The 27,397-nt window shown below is 37.9% G+C and overlaps 1 protein-coding gene across 7 annotated transcripts; it reads right to left on the reverse strand.

Moving 5' to 3' along the window:
• Positions 1–4,326: 4,326 nt before the first annotated feature.
• LOC137249788 (protein Jade-3-like) lies at positions 4,327–20,728 on the reverse strand. 7 transcript variants are annotated; one of them, XM_067781704.1, is made up of 14 exons: positions 20,664–20,728; positions 20,366–20,588; positions 19,963–20,304; positions 19,777–19,902; positions 19,196–19,599; positions 19,010–19,130; positions 13,449–13,643; positions 13,173–13,388; positions 12,894–13,083; positions 12,112–12,656; positions 10,335–10,440; positions 5,414–5,646; positions 5,075–5,348; positions 4,327–5,013 (listed from the first exon to the last, which is right to left on the reverse strand). In XM_067781704.1, the coding sequence occupies exons 12-13, from the start codon at positions 5,513–5,515 to the stop codon at positions 5,199–5,201; spliced, it is 252 nt and encodes an 83-aa protein (XP_067637805.1). In that variant the 5' UTR covers positions 5,516–5,646; positions 10,335–10,440; positions 12,112–12,656; positions 12,894–13,083; positions 13,173–13,388; positions 13,449–13,643; positions 19,010–19,130; positions 19,196–19,599; positions 19,777–19,902; positions 19,963–20,304; positions 20,366–20,588; positions 20,664–20,728; the 3' UTR covers positions 4,327–5,013; positions 5,075–5,198. The 7 variants fall into 7 exon arrangements, 3 of the variants coding, with proteins under 3 accessions (XP_067637805.1, XP_067637806.1, XP_067637804.1); XM_067781705.1 differs by having other exon boundaries at positions 4,328–5,013; XR_010952540.1 differs by lacking the exon at positions 19,196–19,599 and having other exon boundaries at positions 4,329–5,013; positions 5,078–5,348.
• Positions 20,729–27,397: the final 6,669 nt, after the last annotated feature.

Consider the following 27,397-nt stretch of genomic DNA (forward strand, 5'->3'; position numbering starts at 1 on the left):
AGCTTTGTACTATTAATTTGAATTAAATCACCGCAACGTCTGTATGGTAAGTTCTAAGAATATTTTTGGTAATTGTCTAGTTGAGGGGTCGACTGCTAATACGCTACCAAAAATATAGAGAGAGGTGTCAAAAGACGCGTATTAATCTCGAGAACAATAATCCGATGGCGGAAAAGAAAAATTTTACCTATGTCCGGAGATATTTGCAGTTGAATTTGCCGATTTTCATGTGGTTGTTGTTGTGTTCGTACCCACCAAAAAAATTGTGCATCACCGTGGCGGTAGCCACGGTTATACCACACACCCGGACTTGGCATTGCGTAGCCCAGGGTTATTTTTTAAAAGCGCGGCCAAAGGCCGCCAACGCAGAAAGGTGTTCTGCGCAAAAATACCATGGATCCCACCCCCGGTTTCGGAGGTACCCACGGGTCTTTTTTCGGTTTTTCGTTAATATCTTTTGAACGAGTTAAAATTTTTATTTTCCCCCTTCGGATTATTAATACTAATGTCAAGACGCGTCGTTTGACACCTCTCGATATTTTTGGTAGCGTATTAGCTGTCGACCCCTCAACTAGACTTTTACCACATTTTTATAAATATAAAACTTATTTCTGTTTTTTTTCCAGCTCGATACATCGTTCATTGGAGCGTCGTAAATCATTGTTCATTTCGTTACCAATTTACAGGGATTTTATACCATTTTTGTGAAGTTTTGGTAAGTTTGAAATTTCATTTTCTACTTTTATAAATATAAAACTAATTTCTGTTTTTTTCAGCTCGATACATCGTTCATTAGAGCGTCGTAAACAGTTTTTGATTTTTTTGCCAATTTACTGCATTTTATACCATTTTTGTGAAGTTTTGGTAAGTTTGAAACTTCATTTTCTACTTTTATAAATATAAAACTAATTTCTGTTTTTTCCAGCTCGATACTTCGTTCATTAGAGCGTCGTAAAACCGTTTTTGATTTTTTTTTGCCAATTTACTGCATTTTATACCATTTTTGTGAAGTTTTGGTAAGTTTGAAATTTCATTTTCTACTTTTATTATTATACAATAGTTAAGTTGAAAATTTTCATGTGGCCGCCAAAACAGAAAAGTTTCTGTGTAAATACTGTAGATCCCACCGGAAAATAAAAATTTTATCTCTACCCCTGTTCTAAATATTATCAAGTGTTTCGACGAATAACCACGTTAGCAAGGATATTGTCTACTCGTATAGGGTCTTTTAAATACATCTTAATCTTAATCTAATATCTAAGCTTATTTAATATCTAATCAAATATCTAATCTAATCCGTCGGGGTCATTTCGGGGCTTTTTCTCGACTAATACGGGATCATTTGGGGACCCTTTCGGCATTATTTCTGGATGGTTCTCGGGGTCCGTCCGGGATCCCGTCAAGGTCATGTCGGGACTATTAGGGGATCATTTGAGGACCTTTCCGGCATCATTTCTGGATAGTTTTCGGGATCCGTCCGAGATCGCGACGGGGTTATTTCGGGATCATTTGTGGTACCTAGCGGCATCATTTCTGGATGGTTTTCGGTATCCGTCCAGTATCCCGTTGGGGTCATTTCGGGACTTTTTCGGGGCTAATACGGGATAATTTGGGGACCCTTCCGGCACCACTTCTGCATGGATTTTGGGATCTGTACGGGGACCCATCAGGGTAATTTCGGGACTTTTTCTGGACTATTTCGGGATCATTTGGGGACCCCTTAGGGGTCATTCCATGACTTTCTGTATTATTTCGGGATCGTTTGCCGGATCCATCAGGGTCATTTCGGGACCATGTTGGGATCATTTGGGAACCCTTCCGAGGTCATTTCTGGATCCGTACAGGATGCCGGAGGAGTAATTTAGAGATTTTTTTTTGTTACTTTTTCGGGATAGTTTTGGAACCCTTCCGGGATCACATCTGGATCCGTGCGGGATCCCATCGGAGCCATTTTCGGACTATTTCGGGAACATTTTATGACCCTTCCGGAATCATTTCTCTATGGTTGTCGCGATCTTGATAATTTAGGAGCCCTTCCTGGATGGTTTTTGAGATTCGTCCGGGAGCCCGTCAGGGTAATTTCGGAACTTTTTCGGGATCACTTTGGTACCCTTCAGGGAACATTTCTGTGTGGTTCTCTGGATAAGTCTAGAATCGTGTCGTTGTCATTTCGGGTTTTTTTGGGACTATTACGGGAACTTTTGGAGACCCTTCCGGGCGTTTCTGGATGGCTTTCGTTATCCTTTCGCGATAGCGTCGAGATCATTTCGTGGCTTTTTCTGGATAATTTCGGGATCATTCATTTGGGGAACATATCAGGTTATCAGCTCATTTAGTTCTCTTTTTTACTCAATTACAAAAATAAAATGCATTAGATAGAAAAAAATTTTTAAGTAGATAACTTGATAAGCAGGCTAACGTGAATAGCCCATACATCTCATTTTCTCCTTGCGGACGGGGCCGCGGGTAAAGGCTAGTATATTATAAATGGGAAAGTTTGGATGTTTGTCCAGACGTTTGTCTTTGTGACTCATTTCGGGATTTTTTGGCGTCCCTTCCGGCATCATTTCTGGATGGTTTTCGGAATCCATTCGGGATCCCGTCGTTGTCATTTCGGGACTTTTTCGTGATTTTTTGGGGTCCCTTCCGGCATCATTTCTGGATAATTTTCGGATCCGTCCGGGATCCCGTCGGTGCCATTTCGGGGCTATTTGGGGATCGTTTGGAGTATCTTCCGGCACCATTTCTGGATTAAGGACCTTTCGAAACCGGTAGTTCAGCACATATACCTTTTTAAATTATGAGCTCTTATGGCCATGGATTTGCTGCAAATTATTCGTAATTAAAATTCGATATATTTTATCTTTAATATCTAACCCAGCTTTTTTTTGAGTTTTTTTAAATGAATCCTGTAACGAACTGTTATAACTGTAACGAACTGTTAATTACTCTTTTTGTAATATTATAACCAACTAAATACTCGAAAAAGCAACGCTATTTTCATCTAAAAAAATATCTTTGTTTTTAGCTAATTGTTATTTCACTTCTTTGTTCTATGAATAGTAATTCCTTCACCCCTGTCATATCAATTAATTCAACTTAAAACATGTACGGAAGCGTGCCTTACAAGTTATCAGCTCATTTAGTACTTTTTTTTTACTATATTACAAAAATAAAATATATTAGACAAAACAAATTGCTTGATAAGCAGGCTAACGTGAATAGCCCATATATTTTTTCAAAATTTTCTAATTAAAAAACTTGGAAATTTTACTTTCTAGATTTAAGGATCCTCCCCACAAATGTATTAAGTTGTTCTATTTAATAAACAAAATGTTTGTTTGTTTTTGATAAACTGTTTACAAAAAATTTCAAAATCAAAGTTCATGAACATTATGTAACATACACATACAAGGACATATAAATAAAATATTGAAAACAATAATTCATGTTTTTGCTTATTTTTTAAATTTAATTTTTCATCGAAATGTTGTCTAATGATTATTAGAAATTTTTATTTCTTTATTCGAATAATATAATTCTCTTAATAAATAAAATGAAATTAAAATACCTTACATTACTATTCGAATACGTTATTCGAAAATAAAGATCTTTGGTAAATTTACTTTTTTTTTTAGAATAATGGACTGCCAATTGTGCCAATTTACGCGGTCATCGTTTATGGAATTAAATGACGAGGACTTGGACGATTTTTTGGTGGCGCATGGCGTATTGGCTGGGGCCATGGCATGCGGCCAGTGCTCCAACCCATGTAGACTGGTAGACGACATGTGGGTATGCACTCGGCAGAGGACCATGACCACAACCACCAATAAAAAACGTAAGGTCGTTTGCTCTTTTAAACAGAGCCGAAAAGCCAACACCTTCTTTTCGGGAGCCAGGCTCAGCACAAGAACCATTTGCAAGCTTGTGGTGCCGAAGGTAAACGCAATAATGGAAGACCTTAGTATATCAAAGCAAAGCTGCAATGACTGGGTAAGCTTCATTAGAGAGGTGTTGGTAGACTGGAGCATACACAACGGGGATAGTACTATAGGCGGTCCCGGAAAAACCGTGGAAATAGACGAGGCCAAAATGGGCCGCAGAAAGTACAATCGCGGCCGAATGATAGAGGGCCAATGGGTGTTTGGTGGCATAGAGAGGGTCTCGCAAAATGTTTGTCTCGGCTGTCGCAGACAGGACCAAGGAAACACTTCTCCAGGTTATTAAGGAAAAAATAGCGCCTGGAACTACTATAATAAGCGATTGCTGGAAAGCATATGATAGCATGGGTACACCCATTTTTCGGTGAATCACTGCCAAAATTTTGTTGACCCGGTGACTGGTGCCCACACCCAAAACATCGAACGGAACTGGCGGGAATTCCGGTCCTCTATTCCCGATTATGGCCGAACAGATACAAATTTCGACGGTTACATAGCGGAATTTCTATTCAATAGAAAGAATACCAATATGGGGGACCGCATTCACTATTTATTCAAACACATCGGGGTTGTGTATGCTCCAAGCGGCTCTTAAGGCGCTAGGAATTCCCGCCGCGGTCATGGTCCCTAAGCTGAGCAACGCAACCTTAGCATGGTGAGTAAAAAGTATATATGTAAAAAAAGATGTCAAATTTATTATTCTTTCAGATATATGCATACATTTATTGGTCCTTTCGAGAGGTCGCAAAAGGCCCTTATCAGGGCCACCAAAAAATTAACAAAGAGATTAAATTTAACTAATTGATATTACTTTCGTCCTTTCGGGACGTCATAACAGGCCCTTATCAGGGCCACCAAAAAATAAAAAAATAGCAAAAATTTATTTTTAATAACTGATCTAAAATTTTATTTTTTCTTAAGCGAACATGGTCACGAGGACGTCCACTGAAATGTGAATTGTTCGAATAATGCGATTCACCAAAATGTGATTCGTTGTTGGCGTTACGATAAAGTGGAGAGCGGCCCTCTATCCATGTTGAAGAAGTACGTAAAATTTTGGATATGCTATCTAACGAAAGACAATAAATTAATTTATAATGTAAGATAAATTGGTATTTCTGAATGCATACTACCGAAATCCTGAATTCCCTCCATTATGTGGAGTACTCTCAGCTCACTGTGTAAATGGTGTTCTGTAGACATAAGAAGACAGCCCGTGCATAAGATTTGTTTATGATAATGAAAATAGTTATATTAATAAATAATAAAAGCACCACCAGCGATACTTTGATTTTCAATGATAACGCTTATAGGATTTGGCATCTGATCGGGACCTAAACGGCGTTGGGCTTGAGCATACTGTTGCGGCTGTTGATACATACCAGTACCAGGTGCAGGTGGTTGCTAAAGAAAATAATATAAAAAAAATCATCAGCAATATTTGAAATATATTAGTTGTATTAGCATACATTATAACGAGGACGTCCGGGTATTGGAGGTTGACCCGGCATGGGTGGCCGACTGGGCATTGGCGCCTGTCGAGGTTGTGTTGGTGGCATAATTTGACCCATGTAACCGCGCTGCCCAAGGCAGTCGGTTCTATGTACTTCCTAGAGTTCCTAGCAGGAATGTAATATATTTGTAATTTTTCCATATTCAAACGTTTCTCGTTTTCGAGATTTTTTACAATTTTCTAGTTTTCCTAAAAAAGAGATGGAACAAATTTATTTGAGTTTCAGAAATTAATAAATAAACATAAAGGCAGTACAAGAGTTTTGTGCATTTGATATTGGAAACGTAGCAATAGCAATTATAAGCTATGGATTGTGAGCAGCTTTTTTCATTTCAAAATTTTTTTTTCACATTTTGTTTTGTATTGGCAGGTGCTGATTTGCTATTCAATGTTGAAAAAATAAACTACGGTTTTTGATGTAGCGTATTTGCCATGACGTAGCAAATGCATATCCATATAATTTTTTGTCGTTTTGTGTAAAAGTACTACACCAGTTTGCAAATACTATGATGCTAGACCATTTGCACAAAGTCCTGAACTCCCCTATAGTAAAATAGCATGGTAACAAACGAATGATCTTTATAAAGTATTGGAAACATAATATGTACATACAAAAATTGCAAGTATTTCTGTTTGCAACTGTAATAAATGTATTCCTATATAATTATTTAAGCTAAAATTGTATGTATTACGTTTTTACAAAATTTTTGTTTTTGTAATAAATACTTCCTTACGTACTAGCCACTTGCCGTTGATGAATATTTTAGGGATTTCGCGACATCCTTTCCCATATTTGGTGCGGGGACACCACTATTTCGGCGTCAAGTCATACTAGACTGTTTTATAGATATTTGCTAGCAATATATATTTCCCACCATGTTATATGATTGTGGAGCTCCGTGTATTAGCCTTTGTGTTCTAATTTTTTAATGACTTCCAGTTTGTCTTATATAACTGCGCTGACATTCGGTGGCAAGCTTGTGTACGATGTGTCCCCCAAATGCATTCTCTAAATTTGGGTTGGTTCTAAGTTTTCGCAGTGAATATGTTCGTGTTGTATATATTGTGATTAATCATCACTTTTGAGTGTACATATGTACCTGTTTTTTTATATACATTATTTGCAGCTATGTTGTATACTATATAAATAAATAAATAAATCGTGTCAAGTTTCGGCATGAACGAAATTTCGTCGCGCATTTTCTTTCATCGGCCCAACGCAGTTATAAGCACGTGACGCACATCGCTGCATTGCACTGGTATCATCCCACAGAAACCGGTACCAGCGCCTAACTCTAATACACATTTTCCCTTTTACTATATCCGTATTATGTGCAAGAGAATCAGCTAAGGCAATCGATGCTTGCCAACTAATTAGCCCCGTGGTGCTTTCTGCCACGAAGCTTTTGAATTCACGCAAGGTAAGTGACACGTCCAGCGCTGATTGTTGGAAATGTTTGTAAGCGTATTTTAGCAGTTGATTCAGCTATTTCGTTAGTTCTATTTGTAGCGTGTTTTTGTTCCTCTTTTTATACTCAGTTGAGCAGAGCTCACAGAGTATATTAAGTTTGATTGGATAACGGTTGGTTGTACATATATAAAGGAATCGAGATAGATATAGACTTCCATATATCAAAATAATCAGGATCCAGAAAAAATTTGATTGAGCCATGTCCGTCCGTCCGTCCGTCCGTCCGTTAACACGATAACTTGAGTAAATTTTGAGGTATCTTGATGAAATTTGGTATGTAGGTTTCTGAGCACTCATCTCAGATCGCTATTTAAAATGAACGATATCGGACTATAACCACGCCCACTTTTTCGATATCGAAAATTTCGAAAAACCGAAAAAATGCGATAATTCATTGCCAAATGCGGTTAAAGCGATGAAACTTGGTAGATGGGTTGACGTTATGACGCAGAATATTAAATTAGTAAGATTTTGGACAATGGGCGTGGCACCGCCCACTTTTACAAGAAGGTAATTTAAAAGTTTTGCAAGCTGTAATTTGGCAGTCGTTGAAGATATCATGATGAAATTTGGCAGGAACGTTACTACTATTACTTTATATGTGCTAAATAAAAATTAGCAAAATTGGATGAAGAACACGCCCACTTTTTAAAAAAAAATTTTTTTAAATTCAAATTTTAACAAAAAATTTAATATCTTTACTGTATATAAGTAAATTAAGTCAAAATTCAACTCCAGTAATGATATGATGCAACAAAATACAAAAATAAAAGAAAATTTCAAAATGGGCATGGCTCCGCCCATTTTCATTTAGTGTGTCTAGAATACTTTTAATGCCATAAGTCGAACAAAAATTTACCAATCCTTTTGAAATTTGGTAGGAGCATAGATTCTATGACGTTAACTGTTCTCTGTGAAAATGGGGGAAATCGGTGGAAGCCACGCCCATTTTTTATACACAGTCCTCCGTCTGTCCTTCCGCTCGGCCGTTAACACAATAACTTGAGCAAAAACCGATATATCTTTACTAAACTTAGCCCACGTACTTATTTGAACTCACTTTATCTTGGTATAAAAAATTGCCGAAATCCGACCATAACCAACCACGCCCACTTTATCGATATCGAAAATTACGAAAAATTAAAAAAATGCCATAATTCTATACCAAATACGAAAAAAGGGATGAAGCATGGTAACTGGATTGGTTTATTGACGCAAAATATAACTTTGGAAAAAACTTTGTAAAATGGGTGTGACACCTACCATATTAAGTAGAAGAAAATGAAAAAGTTCTACAAGGCGAAATCAACAGCCCTTGGAATCTTGGCAGGAATACTGTTAGTGTTATTGAATATATAAATAAATTAACAGTACCCGACAGATGATTTTCTGGATCACCTGATCCACATTTGGTCGATATCGCGAGAACGCCTTCACATATACATCTAAGGGCCACTCGCTTTTAAAACCCTCATCAATACCTTTAATTTGATATCCATATCGTACAAACACATTCTAGAGTCAACCCTGGTCCACCCTAATGGCGATATCTTGAAAAGGCGTGCACCTGTAGACCTAATGCCCACTCCCTCTTAAAATGCTCAGTAACACCTTTCGTTTGATACCCATATCGTAAAAACATTCTAGAGTCACCCCTGGCCCACCCTAATGGCGATATCTCGAAAAGGCGTCCACCTATAGACCTAATGTCCACTCCCTCTTAAAATGCTCAGTAACACCTTTCCTTTGATACCCATATCGTACAAACATTCTAGAGTCACCCCTGGCCCACCCTAATGGCGATATCTCGAAAAGGCGTCCACCTATAGACCTAATGCCCACTCCCTCTTAAAATGCTCAGTAACACCTTTCGTTTGATACCCATATCGTACAAACATTCTAGAGTCACCCCTGGCCCACCCTAATGGCGATATCTCGAAAAGGCGTCCACCTATAGACCTAATGCCCACTCCCTCTTAAAATGCTCAGTAACACCTTTCGTTTGATACCCATATCGTACAAACATTCTAGAGTCACCCTTGGTCAACCTTTATGGCGATATCTCGAAAAGGCGTCCACCTATAGAACTGAGGATTACTCCCTTTTAAAATACTCATTACCACCTTTCATTTGATACCCATATCGTACAAACACATTCTAGAGTCACCCTGGCCCACCCTAATGGCGATATCTCGAAAAGGCGCCCACCTATAGACCTAATGCCCACTTTCTCTTAAAATGCTCAGTAACACCTTTCGTTTGATACCCATATCGTACAAACATTCTAGAGTCACCCCTGGCCCACCCTAATGGCGATATCTCGAAAAGGCGTCCACCTATAGACCTAGTGCCCACTCCCTCTTAAAATGCTCAGTAACACCTTTCGTTTGATACCCATATCGTAAAAACATTCTAGAGTCACCCTTGGTCCACCTTTATGGCGATATCTCGAAAAGGCGTCCACCTATAGAACTAAGGATTGCTCCCTTTTAAAATACTCATTACCACCTTTCATTTGATACCCATATCGTACAAACACATTACAGAGTCACCCCTGGCCCACCCTAATGGCGATATCTCGAAAAGGCGTCCACCTATGGACCTAATGCCCACTCCCTCTTAAAATGCTCAGTAACACCTTTCGTTTGATACCCATATCGTACAAACACATTCTAGAGTCACCCCTGGCCCACCCTAATGGCGACATTTCGAAAAGGCGTCCACCTATAGACCTAATGCCCACTCCCTCTTAAAACGATCAGTAACACCTTTCATTTGATTCCCATATCGTACAACTAGAGACACCCCTGGTCCACCTTTATGGCGATATCTCGAAACGGCGTCCACCTAGGGAACTAAGGATCACTCCTTTTCAAAATACTCATTAACAGCTTTCATTTGATACCCATATCGTACAAACATATTCTAGAGTCACCCCTGGTCCACCTTTATGGGGATTTCTCGAAAAGGCGTTCACCTATAGAACTAAAGCCCATTCCCTTTTAAAATACTCATTATCACCTTTCATTTGATACCCATATCGTACAAACACATTCTAGAGTCAGCCCTGGTCCACCTTTATGGCGATATCCCTAAATGGCGTCCATCCATAGAACTATGGCCTACTCTCTCTTAAAATACTCTTTAATACCTTCCATTTGATACACATGTCATACAACCACATTCCAGGGTTACGCTAGGTTCATTTTCCTACATGGTGATTTTCCTTATTTTGTCTCCATAGCTCTCAACTGAGTATGTAATGTTCGGTTACACCCGAACTTAGCCTTCCTTACTTGTTAAAATTATTCATGTTCGCGTTCTAACTTCTTATAATCAAATGTAAGAGTTTCTATTTGTGTTTCTAAGGCTCGTTTTTCCATGTTAATAACTTCACTCTTTTTACCTTCACCCGTCATTTCATTGATTTGCAATTTTAGGCGTTCATTTTCAGTATATAACTCCTTATTTTGTTGTTTCTCTCGATTTAAACTTTTAGTGGAATCGCCATGCTGTTGAAGAGATAAAATTTTAATTAAAAAATGTATATCATTCATTAAAAAAAAGTTCTGCCAAAGTAAAAAATTTTATTTAAAAAAATATTTAGCAAAGTTCTATGTTTAACGAAAATACAACAAAGTATAACTGCAACAAAAGATTTAGAATTTATTTGTCTTCTAATTAATTAATAAATTTCAGTAGCTACTTGTATGTGTATGTATGTATTTATTTGAAAATTTGTTCCTAGCACAACAATTTTGACAAATTATTTAACAGTGCTAGTCATGAATAGCATGAGCTATAAAAATTTAACATTTATAATAATAATAAATTAGATTAATCAAATTAAATTAAATATAACGGATAATAGTGAAATATTTATGTATGTAAATGTAAATCTTAAAACTAAAGAAAAGTAATTAATAAATATTAGAAGACAGCAGTAGTGATGATAACTTTTGGCTGGTTATAGATCGAATAGTATTTAACAAATAAAGGAAGAAGACACAGAGAAAGGAAAAGGACTTAGAAATGAACATTTTAACAACAACAATTTGTGATCCAGTTTAAGAGTCGTTAAAAATGATGTTAGCTCTTTTTTGAAGTGCAGAGCATTACTTAAATATAGATAGTCAGGTTCCTTCGTGTGTATCAATTTATGGAGGAAGGACAGTGTTTTGACTTTTAAAAGATTTTCGAAAGAAATGTTTAGCAACCTTTCAGCATGTTGTGATACGTGGTCAAGTCTTTTCAACCCATAAACATATGTTGTAAACAACATTTAGTTTGTTCTTGCACAGATAGTCACAGTTTAATTAAATCACACAACCATGGGTAGCGTAGGTATTAAGTACGCTTTAGCCAGAAGTAGTCTTATGTGCAAAGGCGTGAAATACTGTGTTAACCATAGTGTACGAAGCATTCCATACACTTTTCCAACCGTTATAAAAATATGGTCTTTCCATGTCTATGTTTTGTTAAAAATTACACCTAAGTTTTTCGCTGTATCTACGTATTCTATAACGGAATTGTCGAACACTACATTCTCTAAATCATTAGTGGGAAAAGACCTTCTATGAATAACAATACATTTTGACTTATTCGGGTTTATACATAAGCCATTCATATTAGCCCATGAAAATATTTGATTCAAATCGTGGTTTAAGTTACTTATACACAAGCTAGTTTGATCACGAGGACAACACGTAAACAACTGCACATCATCAGCGTAGATATGAACATTACAATACTTAAGGACATCGGGTAAGTCATTGATATACAGAACAAATAACAAAGGACCCAGGATAGAGCCTTGAGGGACGCCTCTTAAGACATGTAGGAAGTCAGACTTTTCACCATCAATACATACTGCTTGAGTCCTATCGCCAAGATATGATCTTATAAGGGCAACTGCATGACCAGAGAAGTTAAATAAGTTTACCAGCTTCCTACAGAGCAGAGTGTGGTCTACAGAATCAAAAGCTTTAGAGTGGTCAAGAAGTGTTAAGAAGGCAATGTAACTTTCATCCACTCGCTCACGAATTTCTTCTGTCACTTCTTTTAGTTTATTTTTTATTTTTGTATAGTAAGATAAAATGGTATAGTAATATTACAAAATCTGGAAAAAGCCGCCTCAACAGACTTCGTTGAAAAAGAAAATTTTCACGTAAACAATAACTTACCTGTAATCGTTGCGCCCGTGCTTCATTCATCATCATTCTTCAGAACTCATATCTGATTTTCGACTTTTACGTCTTCGGCAATCGTCCTCATCATTAGCTGCTCCATGTGATGTATTATGTTTGTTTGTGTTACTGCTATGAGCACCACCGCTACCTTCCCTTTTGCCTTTACTAACGCTATCTTTTTGACAGTAGGAACGCAATTTAACACTAATTAATTGCACGCATCTCAAGACCATGTTGAAATGCGCTAACCACATGATAGGCGGTTTTACATGTATTCACGGAACATTGTATACAAGCACGGACTCGTGCTCGACACAAAATACAAACGAGTGCCCAACGACTCGATGGAGTGCTCGATATTTTTGTTATTGGTTCCATGCGATCAACACAACCGATGCTTACTTCAAGTATCCATAGAGCGCAGGAAACATGTGCCCAATTTTTGCCTGATTTGGTTGATTTCATGGCGCCAGCCTTATTTGGGCAGAGCAAACAGTCTGGATTAATACCCACTCAACATGTCCGACAGAGCCATTGTCCTGGTATAAAAGAAAACAATATTTTGTTTAAATTTAGTGATTGTTCAATTAATATAAAATACTTTTGATAATTAGATTTTTTTTAAGTGAACATTCGTAAGAGGCGAAAATCATTTATAGGTGGGATATGAAGTTAATTTACACATTTAACAACTATTACTAAACGCTTTCATATCTTTGTTATTTTGATTAGGTTCAAATATGTATTTTTTATTTAAAAGTAAAAGAAAAACAAACCTGATGTAATCGCTGTAATGCCCTAACATGCCTGATTTACACAAATATTGCAATTATCACAGAAAACCATTTCATTTGCTTCCTCTGAGTCTGGTGATCGACACACATGGCATATAACATTTTCATCATAATCAATGCCAAGGCCTTCCTCATTCTTCAGGATCACCTGTATTTGTTTCCAACATCGTATCTGTACATATATAAAAATATATTTCTTTCAGTACTATGTTATGTATAGATTTGTATATACACAAATTAAACAGAAAAGTAACAGCGTACCTCCAGTTCTTCGATGACGCGCTCAAATTGCGTTTCCGTTATGGAATAAGCACCATATTGCTTACGATCGGAATTGAGTAATTGCAGCGATGATTCATCGACCGGGTCATTGTCGTAGGCAGATGTATTTTCCGCTTGCGTAACCACATTTGTTAGACAATGCAAATCGCTCGAGCAGGTATCGTCTTGCTTATACGCAGGAAGCGATTTTTGGAGCTAATATTACAAAAAAGTATTAAGCATATTAAACTTGAGTGAATAACATGTAGAACTTACAGTTTAAAGTCATGCGAAGGCGGCATAATTGGTTCTGATAGCACATAAACGGTTGGCTCTGGCAAAGAGTCAGGATTGACAGGCACCTGCACGCCCTTCTCCCACTCTTGCTTCCATTGATCATTTACAATGAGATACTCGTAATTAGCCAAAGGCTCTGAATCCGGCACTTTCATTGCACTTATGACATCCTTTCTGTAAGTGAAAGAGAAAACAAATTCAAATTTTAAACTTATATGTATCGCTAAACCATATTAAACTTAATTAAACCATATTAAACTTAATTAAATTAAACAACTTTGTAAAAGAATAACATTTATTCAGTTATAACCTTCCTTGTTAACAAGGCATCTTAGTTACGATATTTCTATTAGGATATCGCACCCCCGCTTCAGAAGTGACACAACTCAAAAAAATCAATTTCTGGTATTAAGGCATTTTTGAATGGTATAAGTTTAGTCCCATACGCTAGAAAACCGACACAACCTAAATGTTCACAGCTTTCCGGCCCCAAGTGACAATTTTGAACTTTGGTATTTAGCTCTAGCAAAACGTCCTGAAACGACACATTTATTATTGTGTCATTTTTAAAATTTTTTTAAGCCAATTAATTCGAGTTGGGTCATTTCTGATAAAATTATTTAGTGGAATAATTTTGGATCACTTTCGAAAAATCCTTAAACCACAGCCAAAGGTAAGTTTCTTTTTCTGTTTCCCCTATTGATTAAAATATATATGATAATAGTCTTTTTACAATTTAACTTCGTGCTAATAACTGGCAAACATTTATATCGTTTAATCAATTGAGAAAAATACTATACTATTATTATACTTAATTTGTTTACTTTGTAGCAATATCTGAAAGTCGCGCAAAAAAGGTGCTGGATATTTTGCCCAAGCAATGTCAGGAAATTGAGCAGAACAATAAACAAATTGTGAATGTTCTTTTAGCGGAGAAAATTACTAATGATGTAGATGTATCCACTTTACTAGATTTTCCGGAAATAAGTAAGTAAAGTTAATTATTTATTTTTTTATAGCTCAACCTAATTCAGTAAGTTTTGTAGATGCAGTGTCTTCATCCGAAGCAAGTACTTTGCCTAGTTTTGCTGCACCTCTAAGTCTTCATCTTAAAGATAGCAAAAAAGAAGATATTCTATCACTCCTACATGCTAATCACATTAACAAGTTTTATGCTGACTTTTATGAATATCTATAATATCTAAAATATCTATCTGATATATAATAATAATCTAAAATAAGATACCAGTTTGTTCTTAGTATTATACATGTTTAAAACCTATGTATTTATTCAATGTATATTCAATGCATTAAAATGTATACCATACTCTATGAGTTATGTACTTCTAGAACAATGGTCACCATTTAGTTGAATAATTATTGGCGCCACTTCACACGTATTATTATTCTCTTTCGTCTTTAGTTGTCGCAAAAAGATACTTCGCAAACAAACGCTCATGGGCAGAATGTTTTCATGTTTTAATATTAACAATTTATTTTGTTTAAATATTTCCTTAGACTCAAGCAATAAAGTAATATTTATATGACACATTTACGAATTACTTTTTGTGTGTTAACAGATATGCGTGCATACGTCCTACCTCATTGATTTTTCATCACCAACTAAACCACCACCAATAAGATGATTTTAGTTCTACTCACACAGCCACAGTTTGAAATTTGGTTATCCCTGTTCTAGAAGTTACTTCAAATATAAATATGTTTCAAAAAATATTATATTGTTTTCATTTTACGGTGCGTTACAATATTTTTTGTGAATATAAAAAATAAAGTTAAAGTGACACAACTAAAAATAATGTAAATTTTATAACCAAATCATAAACGGCACAACTCATCAAAAAATAGTTAAAACATTTTCTGGAAAAATTATTTCTAAAATTATGCTAAATATTCTACTAAAGGTAACGATAAAGGCAAAGCAACTTGAATTTAAAAAGTCTGGTAACTTTGGAAACAAAACAAATTATGTATCAAATTTAACCGTCTCTAAATCAATGTTGTTGTTGTTATTGTAGCGATAAGGTTGCTCCCCGAAGGCTTTGGGAAGTGTTATCATGTAATGGTCCTTTGCCGGAGCGTACCGGATCTCTCCGGTACCACAGCACCATTAAGGTGCTAGCCCGACCATCTCTGGAACGATTTATGTGGCCATATTAAACCTTCAGGTCATCCCCTCCCTCCCCATCCCCAAGTTCCCTGAGGAGTTTGGGGTCGCCAGAGCCTCGTCTGTTAGTTAAACAGGATTCGCCGCGGATAGGTGAGGTTGACAATTGGGTTTGGAGAAGCTATATATTGCGCCGGCAACCTGAAGGGTTGCCTACACAGCCCCTTGAATCTGGTATTTTAGTCGCCTCTTACGACAGGCATACCTACCGCGGGAATATTCTGACCCCCTACCCCGCTGGGGTTCTCTAAATCAATATTGTTGTTTTTCTACTTATGTCACTTCTGAAGCGGGGGTGCAATATGTTGATATGTAATTTTTTGTGCAAAGCATCGGATCTACTCGGCCGAATGTCAAAGATATGTCCTTTGCTTATATCAATACGTTCTATTAGCAAAAACCCAGTTTTTTTAAGCCTAATTTCAAAAGCAACGAATATTGATAATGATTTTTTGCATGGGCCTGAGGAGACAATAAAAACATCAAACAAAAATGTATGTTTACTGATAAAGTTTCATCTTCAAAAAGTCTTCCAACAATACCACCAACTCTGTATCAAAGTCCAGATTATTTAAACGACTTCGTGATTGTCATGACGAGCCATTTTCTGACTGGTTAGTGTGGAGTGCCAGTAGCAATGCTTTTTATTGCCTACCATGTCGTCTGTTAAGCACCAATACTTTAAGTCGACCTAAAATTTGTTGCCCTGGCGGATATTCGAAATTCCAGGTATGGAAGAAGCCATACGATAAACTGCCATCACACGAAAATACTCAAAATCACATTAAATTAGATTAGATTGATATTTACTATTATGTTTACATATTTTTTGATTTCACAATAAATTTTAAATATCACAAATTCATTTTCATTTCACAGACGTGTATGATATATATATATATTAAGTAATAAAAAGTATACATATTATGTAATAAAATGTAATAAAAAAGTATTTTAGCCTCAAATAACATCTATGCATAGCATAAATGTTAAATTCAATGATGATCTTTACAAAATCTTATTCAAAAAAGAAGACTACAATTGATACACTTATCAACAATGACCACCTAATAACTGAAACTCCAAAGTGGAAAGAAATTGTATATAGAATTTTGGACACTATTTTATTTTTGGGTGAAAAAGGTCTAATTTTCAAGGCGAAGGTGAACGAAACGATGGACATTTTTTGGGCATCTAAGGTCTCATAAGCCATTATGATCCAATACTTAGACATCATTTGGAGAAAGTTAGGATTTCACAACAGCAGCACAAACGTTTCAATTCAAGAACGGTTTTTGACTTTCGTGAATTATAACCAAAAAACTGGTCAGAAACTGATCTAATTTTCCATACTTGATTGAAGATTGTCGATAACGGCGCCAATATGAAAGGAGCTTACAACGGAGAACTACGTCACATTCTCGACAAATCCGAAAATCCAGAGCCGTAATAAAATCCTCAAATCCCTTACTGGCAGTACCTGGGGAAAAGATAAAGAAACGCTCGTTACTACATACAAGCAATTGGCCAGCCGTTTACGTGCTACGAGTAACCCATATGGTCACCAAGCCTAAAAACTACCCACTGGAAGAAGCTACAGGCCTGCCAAAATACTGCTCAAAGAATCGCCACTGGCTGCCTTCTTATGTCCCCAGAACACCGTCTACATAATGAGGCGATAATACTCCCCATCAGGGAGAGAAATGAGATGCTAACCAAACAGTTCCTGTTGAATACCCAGAAACCTGGGCATCCAAACAGACATCTGATTGATGAGCCAACACCGCCTAGGGGCTTAAGGAGTCATCTCCGTAAGCATTTTGAGGAAATACGGCACCTGAGAACCCAGCCGTATGAAGCAAAAAAACACAAGCAGGTCCTTGGCGAACTCCAGAAACAGGTGTCGGCCCTTTATGTCAGGAATTGCCCGGTGAATCCAGTACTCAAATAAAAGTACCCAAAACTTGTGGAGGAGGAACGCATACTCCACAGGGAAACGCGTGTCACTCTTGCTCAACTTCGTTCTGGATACTGTAACATGTTAAACTCTTACCTACCCAGAATCAACCCTGACATACAAAATGTATGCCCCGCTTGCAATGTGTCCCCACATGACACCAACCATCTCTTTAATTGTAATGTGGAACCAACGCCTCTAACACCCCTTTCATTATTGGCCACCCCTGTTGAAACAGTAAGTTTCCTTGGACCCCCGTTAGAGGATATTGATGACAATTTGTGATAGGCCGAAACACTGCTACAACAACAACAAAAGTTGTTTGAAATTTACATTAGCACATTTCACACCGATTATAAAACAGTTACCTTTTATTTATTTTGAATCATTGTAACTATAAGTAATTCTATTAATTTTTCTGTACACGACCACTCAAGAACTGTCCTCGAAACACTCTAAAGGAAGTCTAAGGAAAGTAGTAGTATGACCAAGATTGACAAAAAAGTTGCTGTTTGAGGCGTCGATTGCACATCGCATACAGGATTTACATCACGTTATTTAGACATTAACCTAAGTGCAGATCGAAGGTGAACAGGGTGATGCAAATCTGGGTTTAATAACATAGCGGACGTGCCTTAACCGTCTTGGAGACGTAGCCGCATCAAGCAGGTGTCTGCGGTTCAAAATATTGAGCATTTCCAGAGACAACCGTGGCATTTCTGAGTACCAAGTTTGAGTTTGTAAATTAGAAACTCATTCGACGGGGTCGAACGAACATTTGCGGCGGTATGCTCCTGCAACACAGCTACAACAACAACGGTATGCTCCTAAGAATAATTTTATGTGTAGTGTTTTGGAATAATTAAACGATTTTTTTATCCTTCCAAATACAGGCGTAATAGTTCTTGATTGCATGATGTTTTATTTTTAAATTGATGTCATTACTCTATTGCTTTTAGAAGCTCTTTAATGTCTTCTAATGTCCTTTTAAAGTCTGAAGTGCGTTTTTATAATTTTGCCTGCTATGAAACTTCTGCCGTTGTTGTTGTATTAACGATAAAGGCGCTCCCTGAAGGTTTTGGGTCCTTTGTCGGATGTACGTTCCCGTACGTTCCAGTAACAAAAACGATTAAGGTACTAGCCCGACCATCTCAGGGTTGGAAATTACGAGGCGCATCGTATGCGTAACTATATTGACTCCTTCTGATGGAGAGAATCAACGAAAGTGGAAGTAGGGCACCATCCGTTGCCTCCCCCGTTTAGTCCTGCTTGATTTGTATAATTTATTTGCAATCATCAGCCATATAGTCACTAGCGCTTGCTTGATACACATTTTAACTCATAGGTATGTACTTACTGGAACACTAAAAACAATACCAAACAACAAAGAAATATTACCTGTTCGACATATCATTGTATTCCCCACCCAACCGAAGTATGAATTTGAGAAGCCATTCACCAGCTGAAACTGTTTACGTGTCATAGCAGATACTCCCCCAAAATTTATCGATAAGCCAACCTGAAAACGTATTTGCAAGTTTTAGACCAAAAAATGCAAGTTTTAAAATGTAAATTATGAATTACTTGAAGTTTAATGTGTCTATAGCAACCGATATGTGCCGCGGTTGCCGCGGGCATGTGTATAAATTTCGATTATCTAAAGGTAACAAGTCAACGTCATGGAAGATAAAGCAGTCCCATGGAAATATTTTTAATGCTTCTAGGAAGCCACTATTCATCAGTTAAGCTCGATTGAAAGCTTTTCCATTTGTTTGCTCGATAAGAAATTTCTATAAGCGATATGCTGTTTCCTTAGGAATGGATGAATGTTTCGCAGGAAAACTGCCAAATGAGCGTAACTATACCTAAACGGAACCACTATTGCAACGTGATGCTTCGGAACACAATCATTTGGCTCAAATGATCGTCCTGTCTTTAAAAACGGACCAAGGACTCTAAAGATCTATTTGGAGTTATGAGACCTTCATCTAAAGAAATGAAAGTAGAATATCAGGAATAATACGTTAAAGTTAATGTTGTTGTTATAACATCGGTGTGACAATCCTTGGCCGGAAATATCAGACCGATCCACTGTGATACTTAGACCTGACTGCCATGTGTACTACATATATAACGTTTGCTCCTGAATAAAATAGTTAGCTTACTCTCATCGATCTTCGGTGCTTTACACGTCCTATTTATAGAAGCAGCATAATGTGTATTGTGTCTTTATAGGCCGCCAAGTATTAGGCATTGAATCCATATTTGATTTTCCATTGTCATAGCCAGTACTATTATTAAGAATAAAGCATATACTAAATTAGGGGGCACATACGAAAAAGCACACTCACCAAAATTGGTGGCGATTGATGTTGCATTGGCAGTGGTAGCCTCTGTGCCTGCCGGACCATTTGTTGGCGTTTTTTCTACATTGCTCTCAGATTTTGTATTATTCTCCGTCTCAATGGTTGCGCTGTTGTTGTTATTGGGTTTGTTTGCACTCGAACGGTATAATCCTCTTCTGGTTCATCGGTCTCCATATTTATTGTATTCCCGTTGTTTGAAGAACTAGGACCTGATTCTATTTTAGATGATGAAGTGCTAATATAGCTGCTGTTGATGTAGAAGAGCCCTGCGGCTTAGAATCTGGATCAGATCTAAAACACCTCCATTAGTGGCATCAGCTATTACTGCTGCATAGCGTCTGTCACGTTAATATGGGGATTGTGGTTTTGGAAAATTGTGATAACATACCCGCGAAATACGTTGCCACTTCGACTCCCCCGTGACTATCATACACAGCGAAAAATGAGGTATTTACATCATTTAAAAGCGATTTGTGAGCGTCCTACAAGTAATAAGTTGTTTGCAAGACTCCATTTTTTCTTTTTGTTTTTATTCTGACTTTCCGAGCAAAATAAAGGAATGGGTTCCACTTTCATTCTCTTTTATTAAGACATTTAGTCTTATTCCCGTACTTACTCCCGTATGCACATGCAAATAATGATGTTCGTTAATGGTACGATAGATATGCTTATATTCTACACAATACCTGCCATGTACGTTTACAGATGAAGATGATATTTTTCCAGCTTTAGGTATGTACACTTTTAATTTTGCAGCATATTTGGTAATAAAATACCATGTAAAGTAATTCCATGTGTTGAGTAAACAATTACATGCAAAAGTCATTAAACGGAACAGTAATTCTAACGACAGCATGGCACTATTAATACATGTCCAACAACATCAAGAGGGGTATCAAAAGAGGTGTTTTGGATCTAGGATCGCATAGGTGTTTTGCTCGGGTATAGTTTTGGTTTCCAAACCGTTGTTGGACCCACCCAAGTTAGTTTTTTATAAGCGCGGCCGAAAGCCACCAATGTAGAAAGGTGTTCTGCGCAAAAATACTATGAATCCCACCCCTGCTTTACGGTTTTTCGTTAATATTTTTTGAACGAACTACATTTTTTTTCCGCCCTCAGATTATTGTTGTCGATGTCAATACGCGTCATTGGACACCTCTCTGTATTTTTGGACGCGGTGTCATGCTGTCGTATAAAATTACCAACAGAACTTATGTGAAAGTTCGCAAATCAACTTCAGTCTGCTACGAGTATCCATATATATTTGGTAATGAAATACCAAGTAAATTATTCTTTGTGTTGAGTAGCCATGTAGAATTCACTAAAAAAGAACTTATGAAACAACTAACGTTAGGTTGAACTGGGCGGTCCGTGAATACCTCACATAGACTGAATGGGTCCGTAGTGTTACTAGAAGTTTATTTAATGACCAAACTGAATAGCCTTATAAAACCCAGAACCTATGTATCACTCCTAATAGCTGAATCCTGATAAGCGCAGGGCAGGAGCACGATCATTTCCTCCTCCAACCCGTACTTCCTACATCTGCTATCACTGACCAAGCCTAAGTTAAAGGAATGTGATGCCAGATGGCAGTGTCCAGTCAAAATCCCCTAATGAGTCTACAGCCCTCTCTTTTTAATGATAGAAGCAACTTTGTTAGCCTAAAGTTGTAAGACCTACACATTATCTTCGACCTTTAGAGCCCGCAACTTATGTGACAGTTCTCAAATCAACTTAAGTTTGACAAGTATTCTACGAGTTAAGTGTGACTACGTGGCTCTGAGCCCTGAGGCGTAACCCAGGTAAAATATCGAGAGAGGTGACAAAAGACGCGTATTTACCTTGACAATAATAATCCGAAGTTGGAAAGAAAATTCTTAACTCGTTCAAAAGATTTTAACGATAACTTGAAAAATGACCGCGGTTCCTTCCGAAACCGTGGTGGGATCCACAGTATTTTTGCGCAGAACACCTTTCTGGGTTGGCAGCCGCGATTATAAAACATTACGGTGGGCGGTCCACCAATGGGGTGGGATCAAAATTAAATGCGTGCAATATCCCTCAAAGAGAGTTTTACCGTTTGATATTTCATCATTCCCCGTAGTCATACTTAACTCGTAGCATTTAAATGCGTATAGAATATTTATTATGATATTATTAGAATTTATAAAGTTTTTTCTTTAATTGCATAATTAGATTTTAAGACCAAGATACAAACAAGTTTTAAGTGTAGACTCTATGTAAGAAAAACCAAGGTCCTAAAAAACGCCGATCCGGTGGCAACGCTGGCAATTTCAGGTAAAAATTTTTTCGGGCATAAGAAAAGTGGTGAGTGTTATAAAACAAAGAAAATAATAAAAATAAAACCATTTTGGTTGAATGTTTTGATAAAAAAAAAGAGAAAACATGTTAATAAAATGATTAAAAGTGGTGAAGTGAGTGAGGGGGAGGGGGGGGGGTTCGCAAATATCTCGAGAAGTATCAGAGATAGAGGTTTTCCGCCACCGGATTCGAGATCCTGGGCCCGAAACTCGTCTCTGGGTACCACTCTCGAATTTTTGCGTCGCGTATTAGCAGTCGACCCCTCAACTAGACTATTACCAAAAAAATAAAAAATTAAATTTCTTCAGCTATATTCGTCCCCGAAACCAAAGGAAAATAGGTATTAAACGTTGTTTGTATGCCCGTGCCTTTGTAAATTATGAAGGGCAATTTTAAACCACCGCGAACTAGAGAAAAGGGTGATTTCTAGTTTCCAACACTTTTTAGCCTTTTAAACGCTTCAACAATGTCTAACCAAGCTGTTGTGGTGTTTAATACTCTTTTTCGCTTTGGTAATATACGTTTAACGCACTTTTATTAACTAAAGTAACATTTTTTAACTAATTACACAAATTTGCATACAAAAAAATGTAAACAAACATCTTGTTCTTCCTTTTTTTCAAGCATACCTACCATAGTACAGGTCTACAAGTAGGATATGTAGCAGCGCGCACATACACAGCCACGCTCACCTGATAAAATGCTTGTTCTTGTTAGTTTTTTGTGTGGATGCTATTTGGCACTGTTGTACTTCTTAGGTCCAAGAAAAGTGTAGTAGCTGCTAACGAAAACTGTGTAAAATTTTTATTGCAAAATTACAAAGAAATATCCTTATTTATTTTCAAAGGAGCACTTAATTACATCTCTCTTTAAAATCCATATGTTTTGGATAATTATAATTAACAAATTGTGAACACGACCAAAACCGTCGGGGAGGTATTAATAGACGCATTTTTGCCTCGCTTCCAATAATTCGAATACTTTACCGCCTTTGGACTATTGATAACAGGACAAAACGCGTCTTTTCATTTTTCTTTCCGCTTTTTTGGACGGGTTATTGCAGTCGACCTCGGTTTCAAACTGTTTTTCGTGGAGAACTTTTGAACGGGTAGAAAAACTTAACTCCCGTGTTTCTATTCTTAATACTGGAATAACAACAAATTTCCTACTAAATTCGTTCAAAAAAATTTACCATCACAGCAACCCATATCTGATATTCCGATCCCTTTTTTGCTTCCCTGTGTCGCTTTCGACGAAGCAACACCGGTAATTTTGACACTTCGTTCAGTGTCAAAACTCATGTTCCACGCTAGTTTGACACTGACCGAAATGTCAAACTGCCGTGTGTTAGAAAGGGAAAGAAATTGTTTCCCTGTCATACATATCATACTTGTAAACCTGTACAATGATACCTACGCTCAGCGACCAACATTGCTGTACGCTTAGCTACACGAAAATTTCATGCTTTGTCGCTTCCATGCAGCTGACGCCTCGTATGCAGCTCTCCATTCAAATACATGTGTTCGGCATCAAAGCGTACAAATTTCGCCTGCAGCGTCTATGTCGCGTAGCCTCGTGTGCACCTTGCCTTAGTCAAAACGTATACAAAACAATACATAAAATATACAAAAAGTTAATAAATTCACCAACTCAAATATTTTTAGGTTATGGATATGGCGAAAAACCAAAAACCAATTGGTTGGCTATGGTATGGTTATGACGTTAGCGTTATGGTATGGCACTATTAATCGATTACATTGAGTTCCATAAAGCGCCAAATACACGACACAAACATTTCCGCAATCTTATTCGCAGCTTTGGCCATACACCATACGAACTTTTGGCCGAACATTAGTTCTCTTTCAGACAGCGATGAATACGGACAACAATTGTGCTGCAGCAATATTGCTCGCTGTGGCAATTAAGCGTAAAAAAAAGAGAGAAGATCGCAAAAAAAGAATTTGGTGCAAAGAATGGTTTAAAAAACGAGCAGTTCTTGGACAAAGTGAGCTTATTAAAGAACTGGAATTCGCGTCACAAAATGATTTTAAAAATTACTTTCGTATGAGCAAGGCAACATTTGACCAACTTTTACAAAAAATTGTGCCACTCATAACGAAACGGGATACAATAATGAGAGAAGCGATTCCCCCTCATCTATTACAATAATCTTTGCTTTTTACTTGCCACAATGATGGCAAAGATTTATACATTTCAATAAATTCACTTAGAAATTTTTTATTGTCCATTTTACTTTTCCGCGCACGTCTATTCCGTTCAGAAATTACTACGATTATGAGCTATTTCGCCATACACGCACGAACAATTCGCGCAAATGTTCGCCAAAAATTAAAATATTTTGATTTTTGGCGAACATTTGCGCGAACTGGCAAACACCACCATACACGACAGAAAAGGTAGCAGAAACATGACAACGGGAATGTTCGCGGAAATGTTCGTGTCGTGTATTTGGCGCTTAAGGTAGGTTCGATCAGCTGTTTTATCTGGTTATGGTTTATTCGCCCTTAAATGGCTGATTAATGGTGACTTGTAACCATAAAGCTATAACCACATAAAACAGCTGATCACACCTTCTTTATGGAAATTAATGTAATCGAGTTAGCTCTATGGTATGGCACCATTAATCGATTATATTGATTTCCATAAGGTAGGTTCGATCAACTGTTTTATCTGGTTATGGCTTTATGGTTATAAGTCACCATTAATTCGACCTTAAGCCCATTGTAAACTTTACCAAGTAGCGCAACTAACAGCTGATCGCTCAAAATTTGCACACATACACAAACATCACTAATGGCCATATTACGGAAATCTTAGGGAAATTGAAGTTAAATATTTAAACAGACATAAAATGTTATAATTTTAGAATGTATAGCATCTAGGACACCTTAATTGCAGTAATTGAAAGAAAATGTTTGCTTATACTCAAGTATTTAATTATTTTTTCGAAATTTATCTTTAATATTGATGCAATAATTGATCCAATGCAACTCTGGTTTTCCTACTGTTCTTCATTCCACTCCATTCGAGTGCCTATTTTCACGGCCTGCGAGTGCCTTCCACTCTATTCGCAACATAACCTCGAATTAAGCTGCCAAACTATATAGTAAACAATGCTTAAGCCATTTCACATACATAACCAGCAGCTTGAAGCGAAGAGATTATTTCACATACACATATGTACTCAGGAGATAAGAGCGAAGAAGAAAGGAAACAATGTTGTTGTTGTTGTAGCAATGCTCGCCCCACCTAATAGCCGCGATCGATCACAAATTGTCATCAATATCCTCTAACGGGAGTCCAAGGAAACTTGCCGTTTCAACAGGGGAGGGCCATAAGGAAAGGGGGGTTAGAGGCGTTGGTTCCACATTACAATTGAAGAGATGGTTGGTGTCATGTGGGACACATTGCAAGCGGGGCATACATTTTGTATGTCGGGGTTGATTCTGGATAGGTAAGAGTTTAACCTGTTACAGTATCCAGAACGAAGTTGAGCAAGAGTGACACGCGTTTCCCTGGGGAGTATGCGTTCCTCTTCCGCGAGTTTTGGATAATTTTCGTTAAGTACTGGATTCACCGGGCAATTACCGGCATAACGGTCCGACGCCTGTTTATGGAGTTCACCAAGGACCTGCTTGTGTTTTTTCACTTCATACGGCTGGGTTCTCAGGTGCCGTGTTTCCTCAAAATGCTTACGGAGATGACTCCCTAAGCCCCTATGCAGTGCTGGTTCATCAATCAGATGTCTGTTGGGATGCCCAGGTTTCTGGGTATTAAACAGGAACTGTTTGGTCAGCATCTCATTTCTCTCCCTGATGGGGAGTATTCTCGCCTCATTATGCAGATGGTGTTCTGGGAACATAAGAAGACAGCCCGTGGCGATTCTGAGAGCAGTATTTTGGCAGGCCTGTAGTTTCTTCCAGTGGGTGATTTTTAGACTTGGCGACCACATGGGTGACGCGTAGCACGTAATCGGATGGCTAATTGCTTTGTATGTAGTCATGAGCGTTTCTTTATCTTTTCCCCAAGTACTGCCAGCAAGGGATTTGAGGATTTTGTTACGGCTCTGAATTCTTGGAACAATTGCGGCTGCGTGCTCACCAAAATGTAGATGCTGATCAAACGTCACACCCAAGATTTTGGGGTGTAGGACAGTCGGTAGCGTAGTGCCATCGACGTGGATGTTCAAAATGGTCGACATTTGGGACGTCCATGTTGTACATAAGGTCGCGGAAGATTTAGTCGGTGATAATGCCAGGTTTCGCGAGGCGAAAAAACTAGAGAGATTAGGGAGGTAGCCGTTTATTTTATTGCATATCGCATCCATCTTTGGGCCTGGGCCTGTGGCCATTATTGTGCAGTCATCGGCGTAGGAAACGATTGTGACTCCTTCCGGTGTTGAAGGTAGCTTAGATATGTAGAAATTATACAAAAGTGGGGATAGGACACCACCCTGTGGCACCCCTTGTTTAATTCTCCTTGGTTTTGATGTTTCGTTTCTAAATTGCACCGATGCCTGCTGACCACCCAGATAATTTGCGGTCCCCTTTTAAGACATGGGGGAAGGGTAGACCCTTCCAGGTCTTGCAGTAACGAGCCATGGTTGACCGTATCAAGAGCTTTTGATAGGTCTAGCGCTACGAGTACTCTTCTATGGTGGGGGTATTGATTTAAACCGCAAATTATCTGGGTGCTAATGGCATTTAGCGCGGTGGTAGTGCTATAGAGTTTTCTGAAGCCATGCTGATGAGGGGCTAGCTGCAAATTTGCTTGGAAATAAGGGAGCAAAATGGCTTCAAGCGTCTTTGCCACTGGCGATAGGAGAGATATCGGACGATATGACTCACCTATGTTAGCTGGTTTCCCAGGCTTTAGTAGCGGGACCACCTTGGCCATTTTCCATTTCTCAGGTATGACAAAGGTGGAAAGAGACAGGTTGAAGACATGCGCTAAATATTTGAAACCCTCTCTCCCTAAGCTTTTAAGCATCGGCATGGCTATGCCGTCTGGGCCCACTGCTTTGGATGGTTTAGCACGTCCAATGGCGTCCTCAACCTCTTTAGCGGTGATGGTG

The sequence above is a fragment of the Eurosta solidaginis genome, chromosome 4 (genome assembly GCF_040869045.1).
Source record: "Eurosta solidaginis isolate ZX-2024a chromosome 4, ASM4086904v1, whole genome shotgun sequence".
Taxonomy (NCBI): domain Eukaryota; kingdom Metazoa; phylum Arthropoda; class Insecta; order Diptera; family Tephritidae; genus Eurosta; species Eurosta solidaginis.

Bases quoted from the DNA above. Each gene is read 5' to 3' on its own strand.
- LOC137249788 (XM_067781703.1), bottom strand. The intron at 13,389-13,448 runs GTAAGTTCTACA...TTGTAATATTAG, and splicing joins CCTTCGCATGACTTTAAACT to CTCCAAAAATCGCTTCCTGC.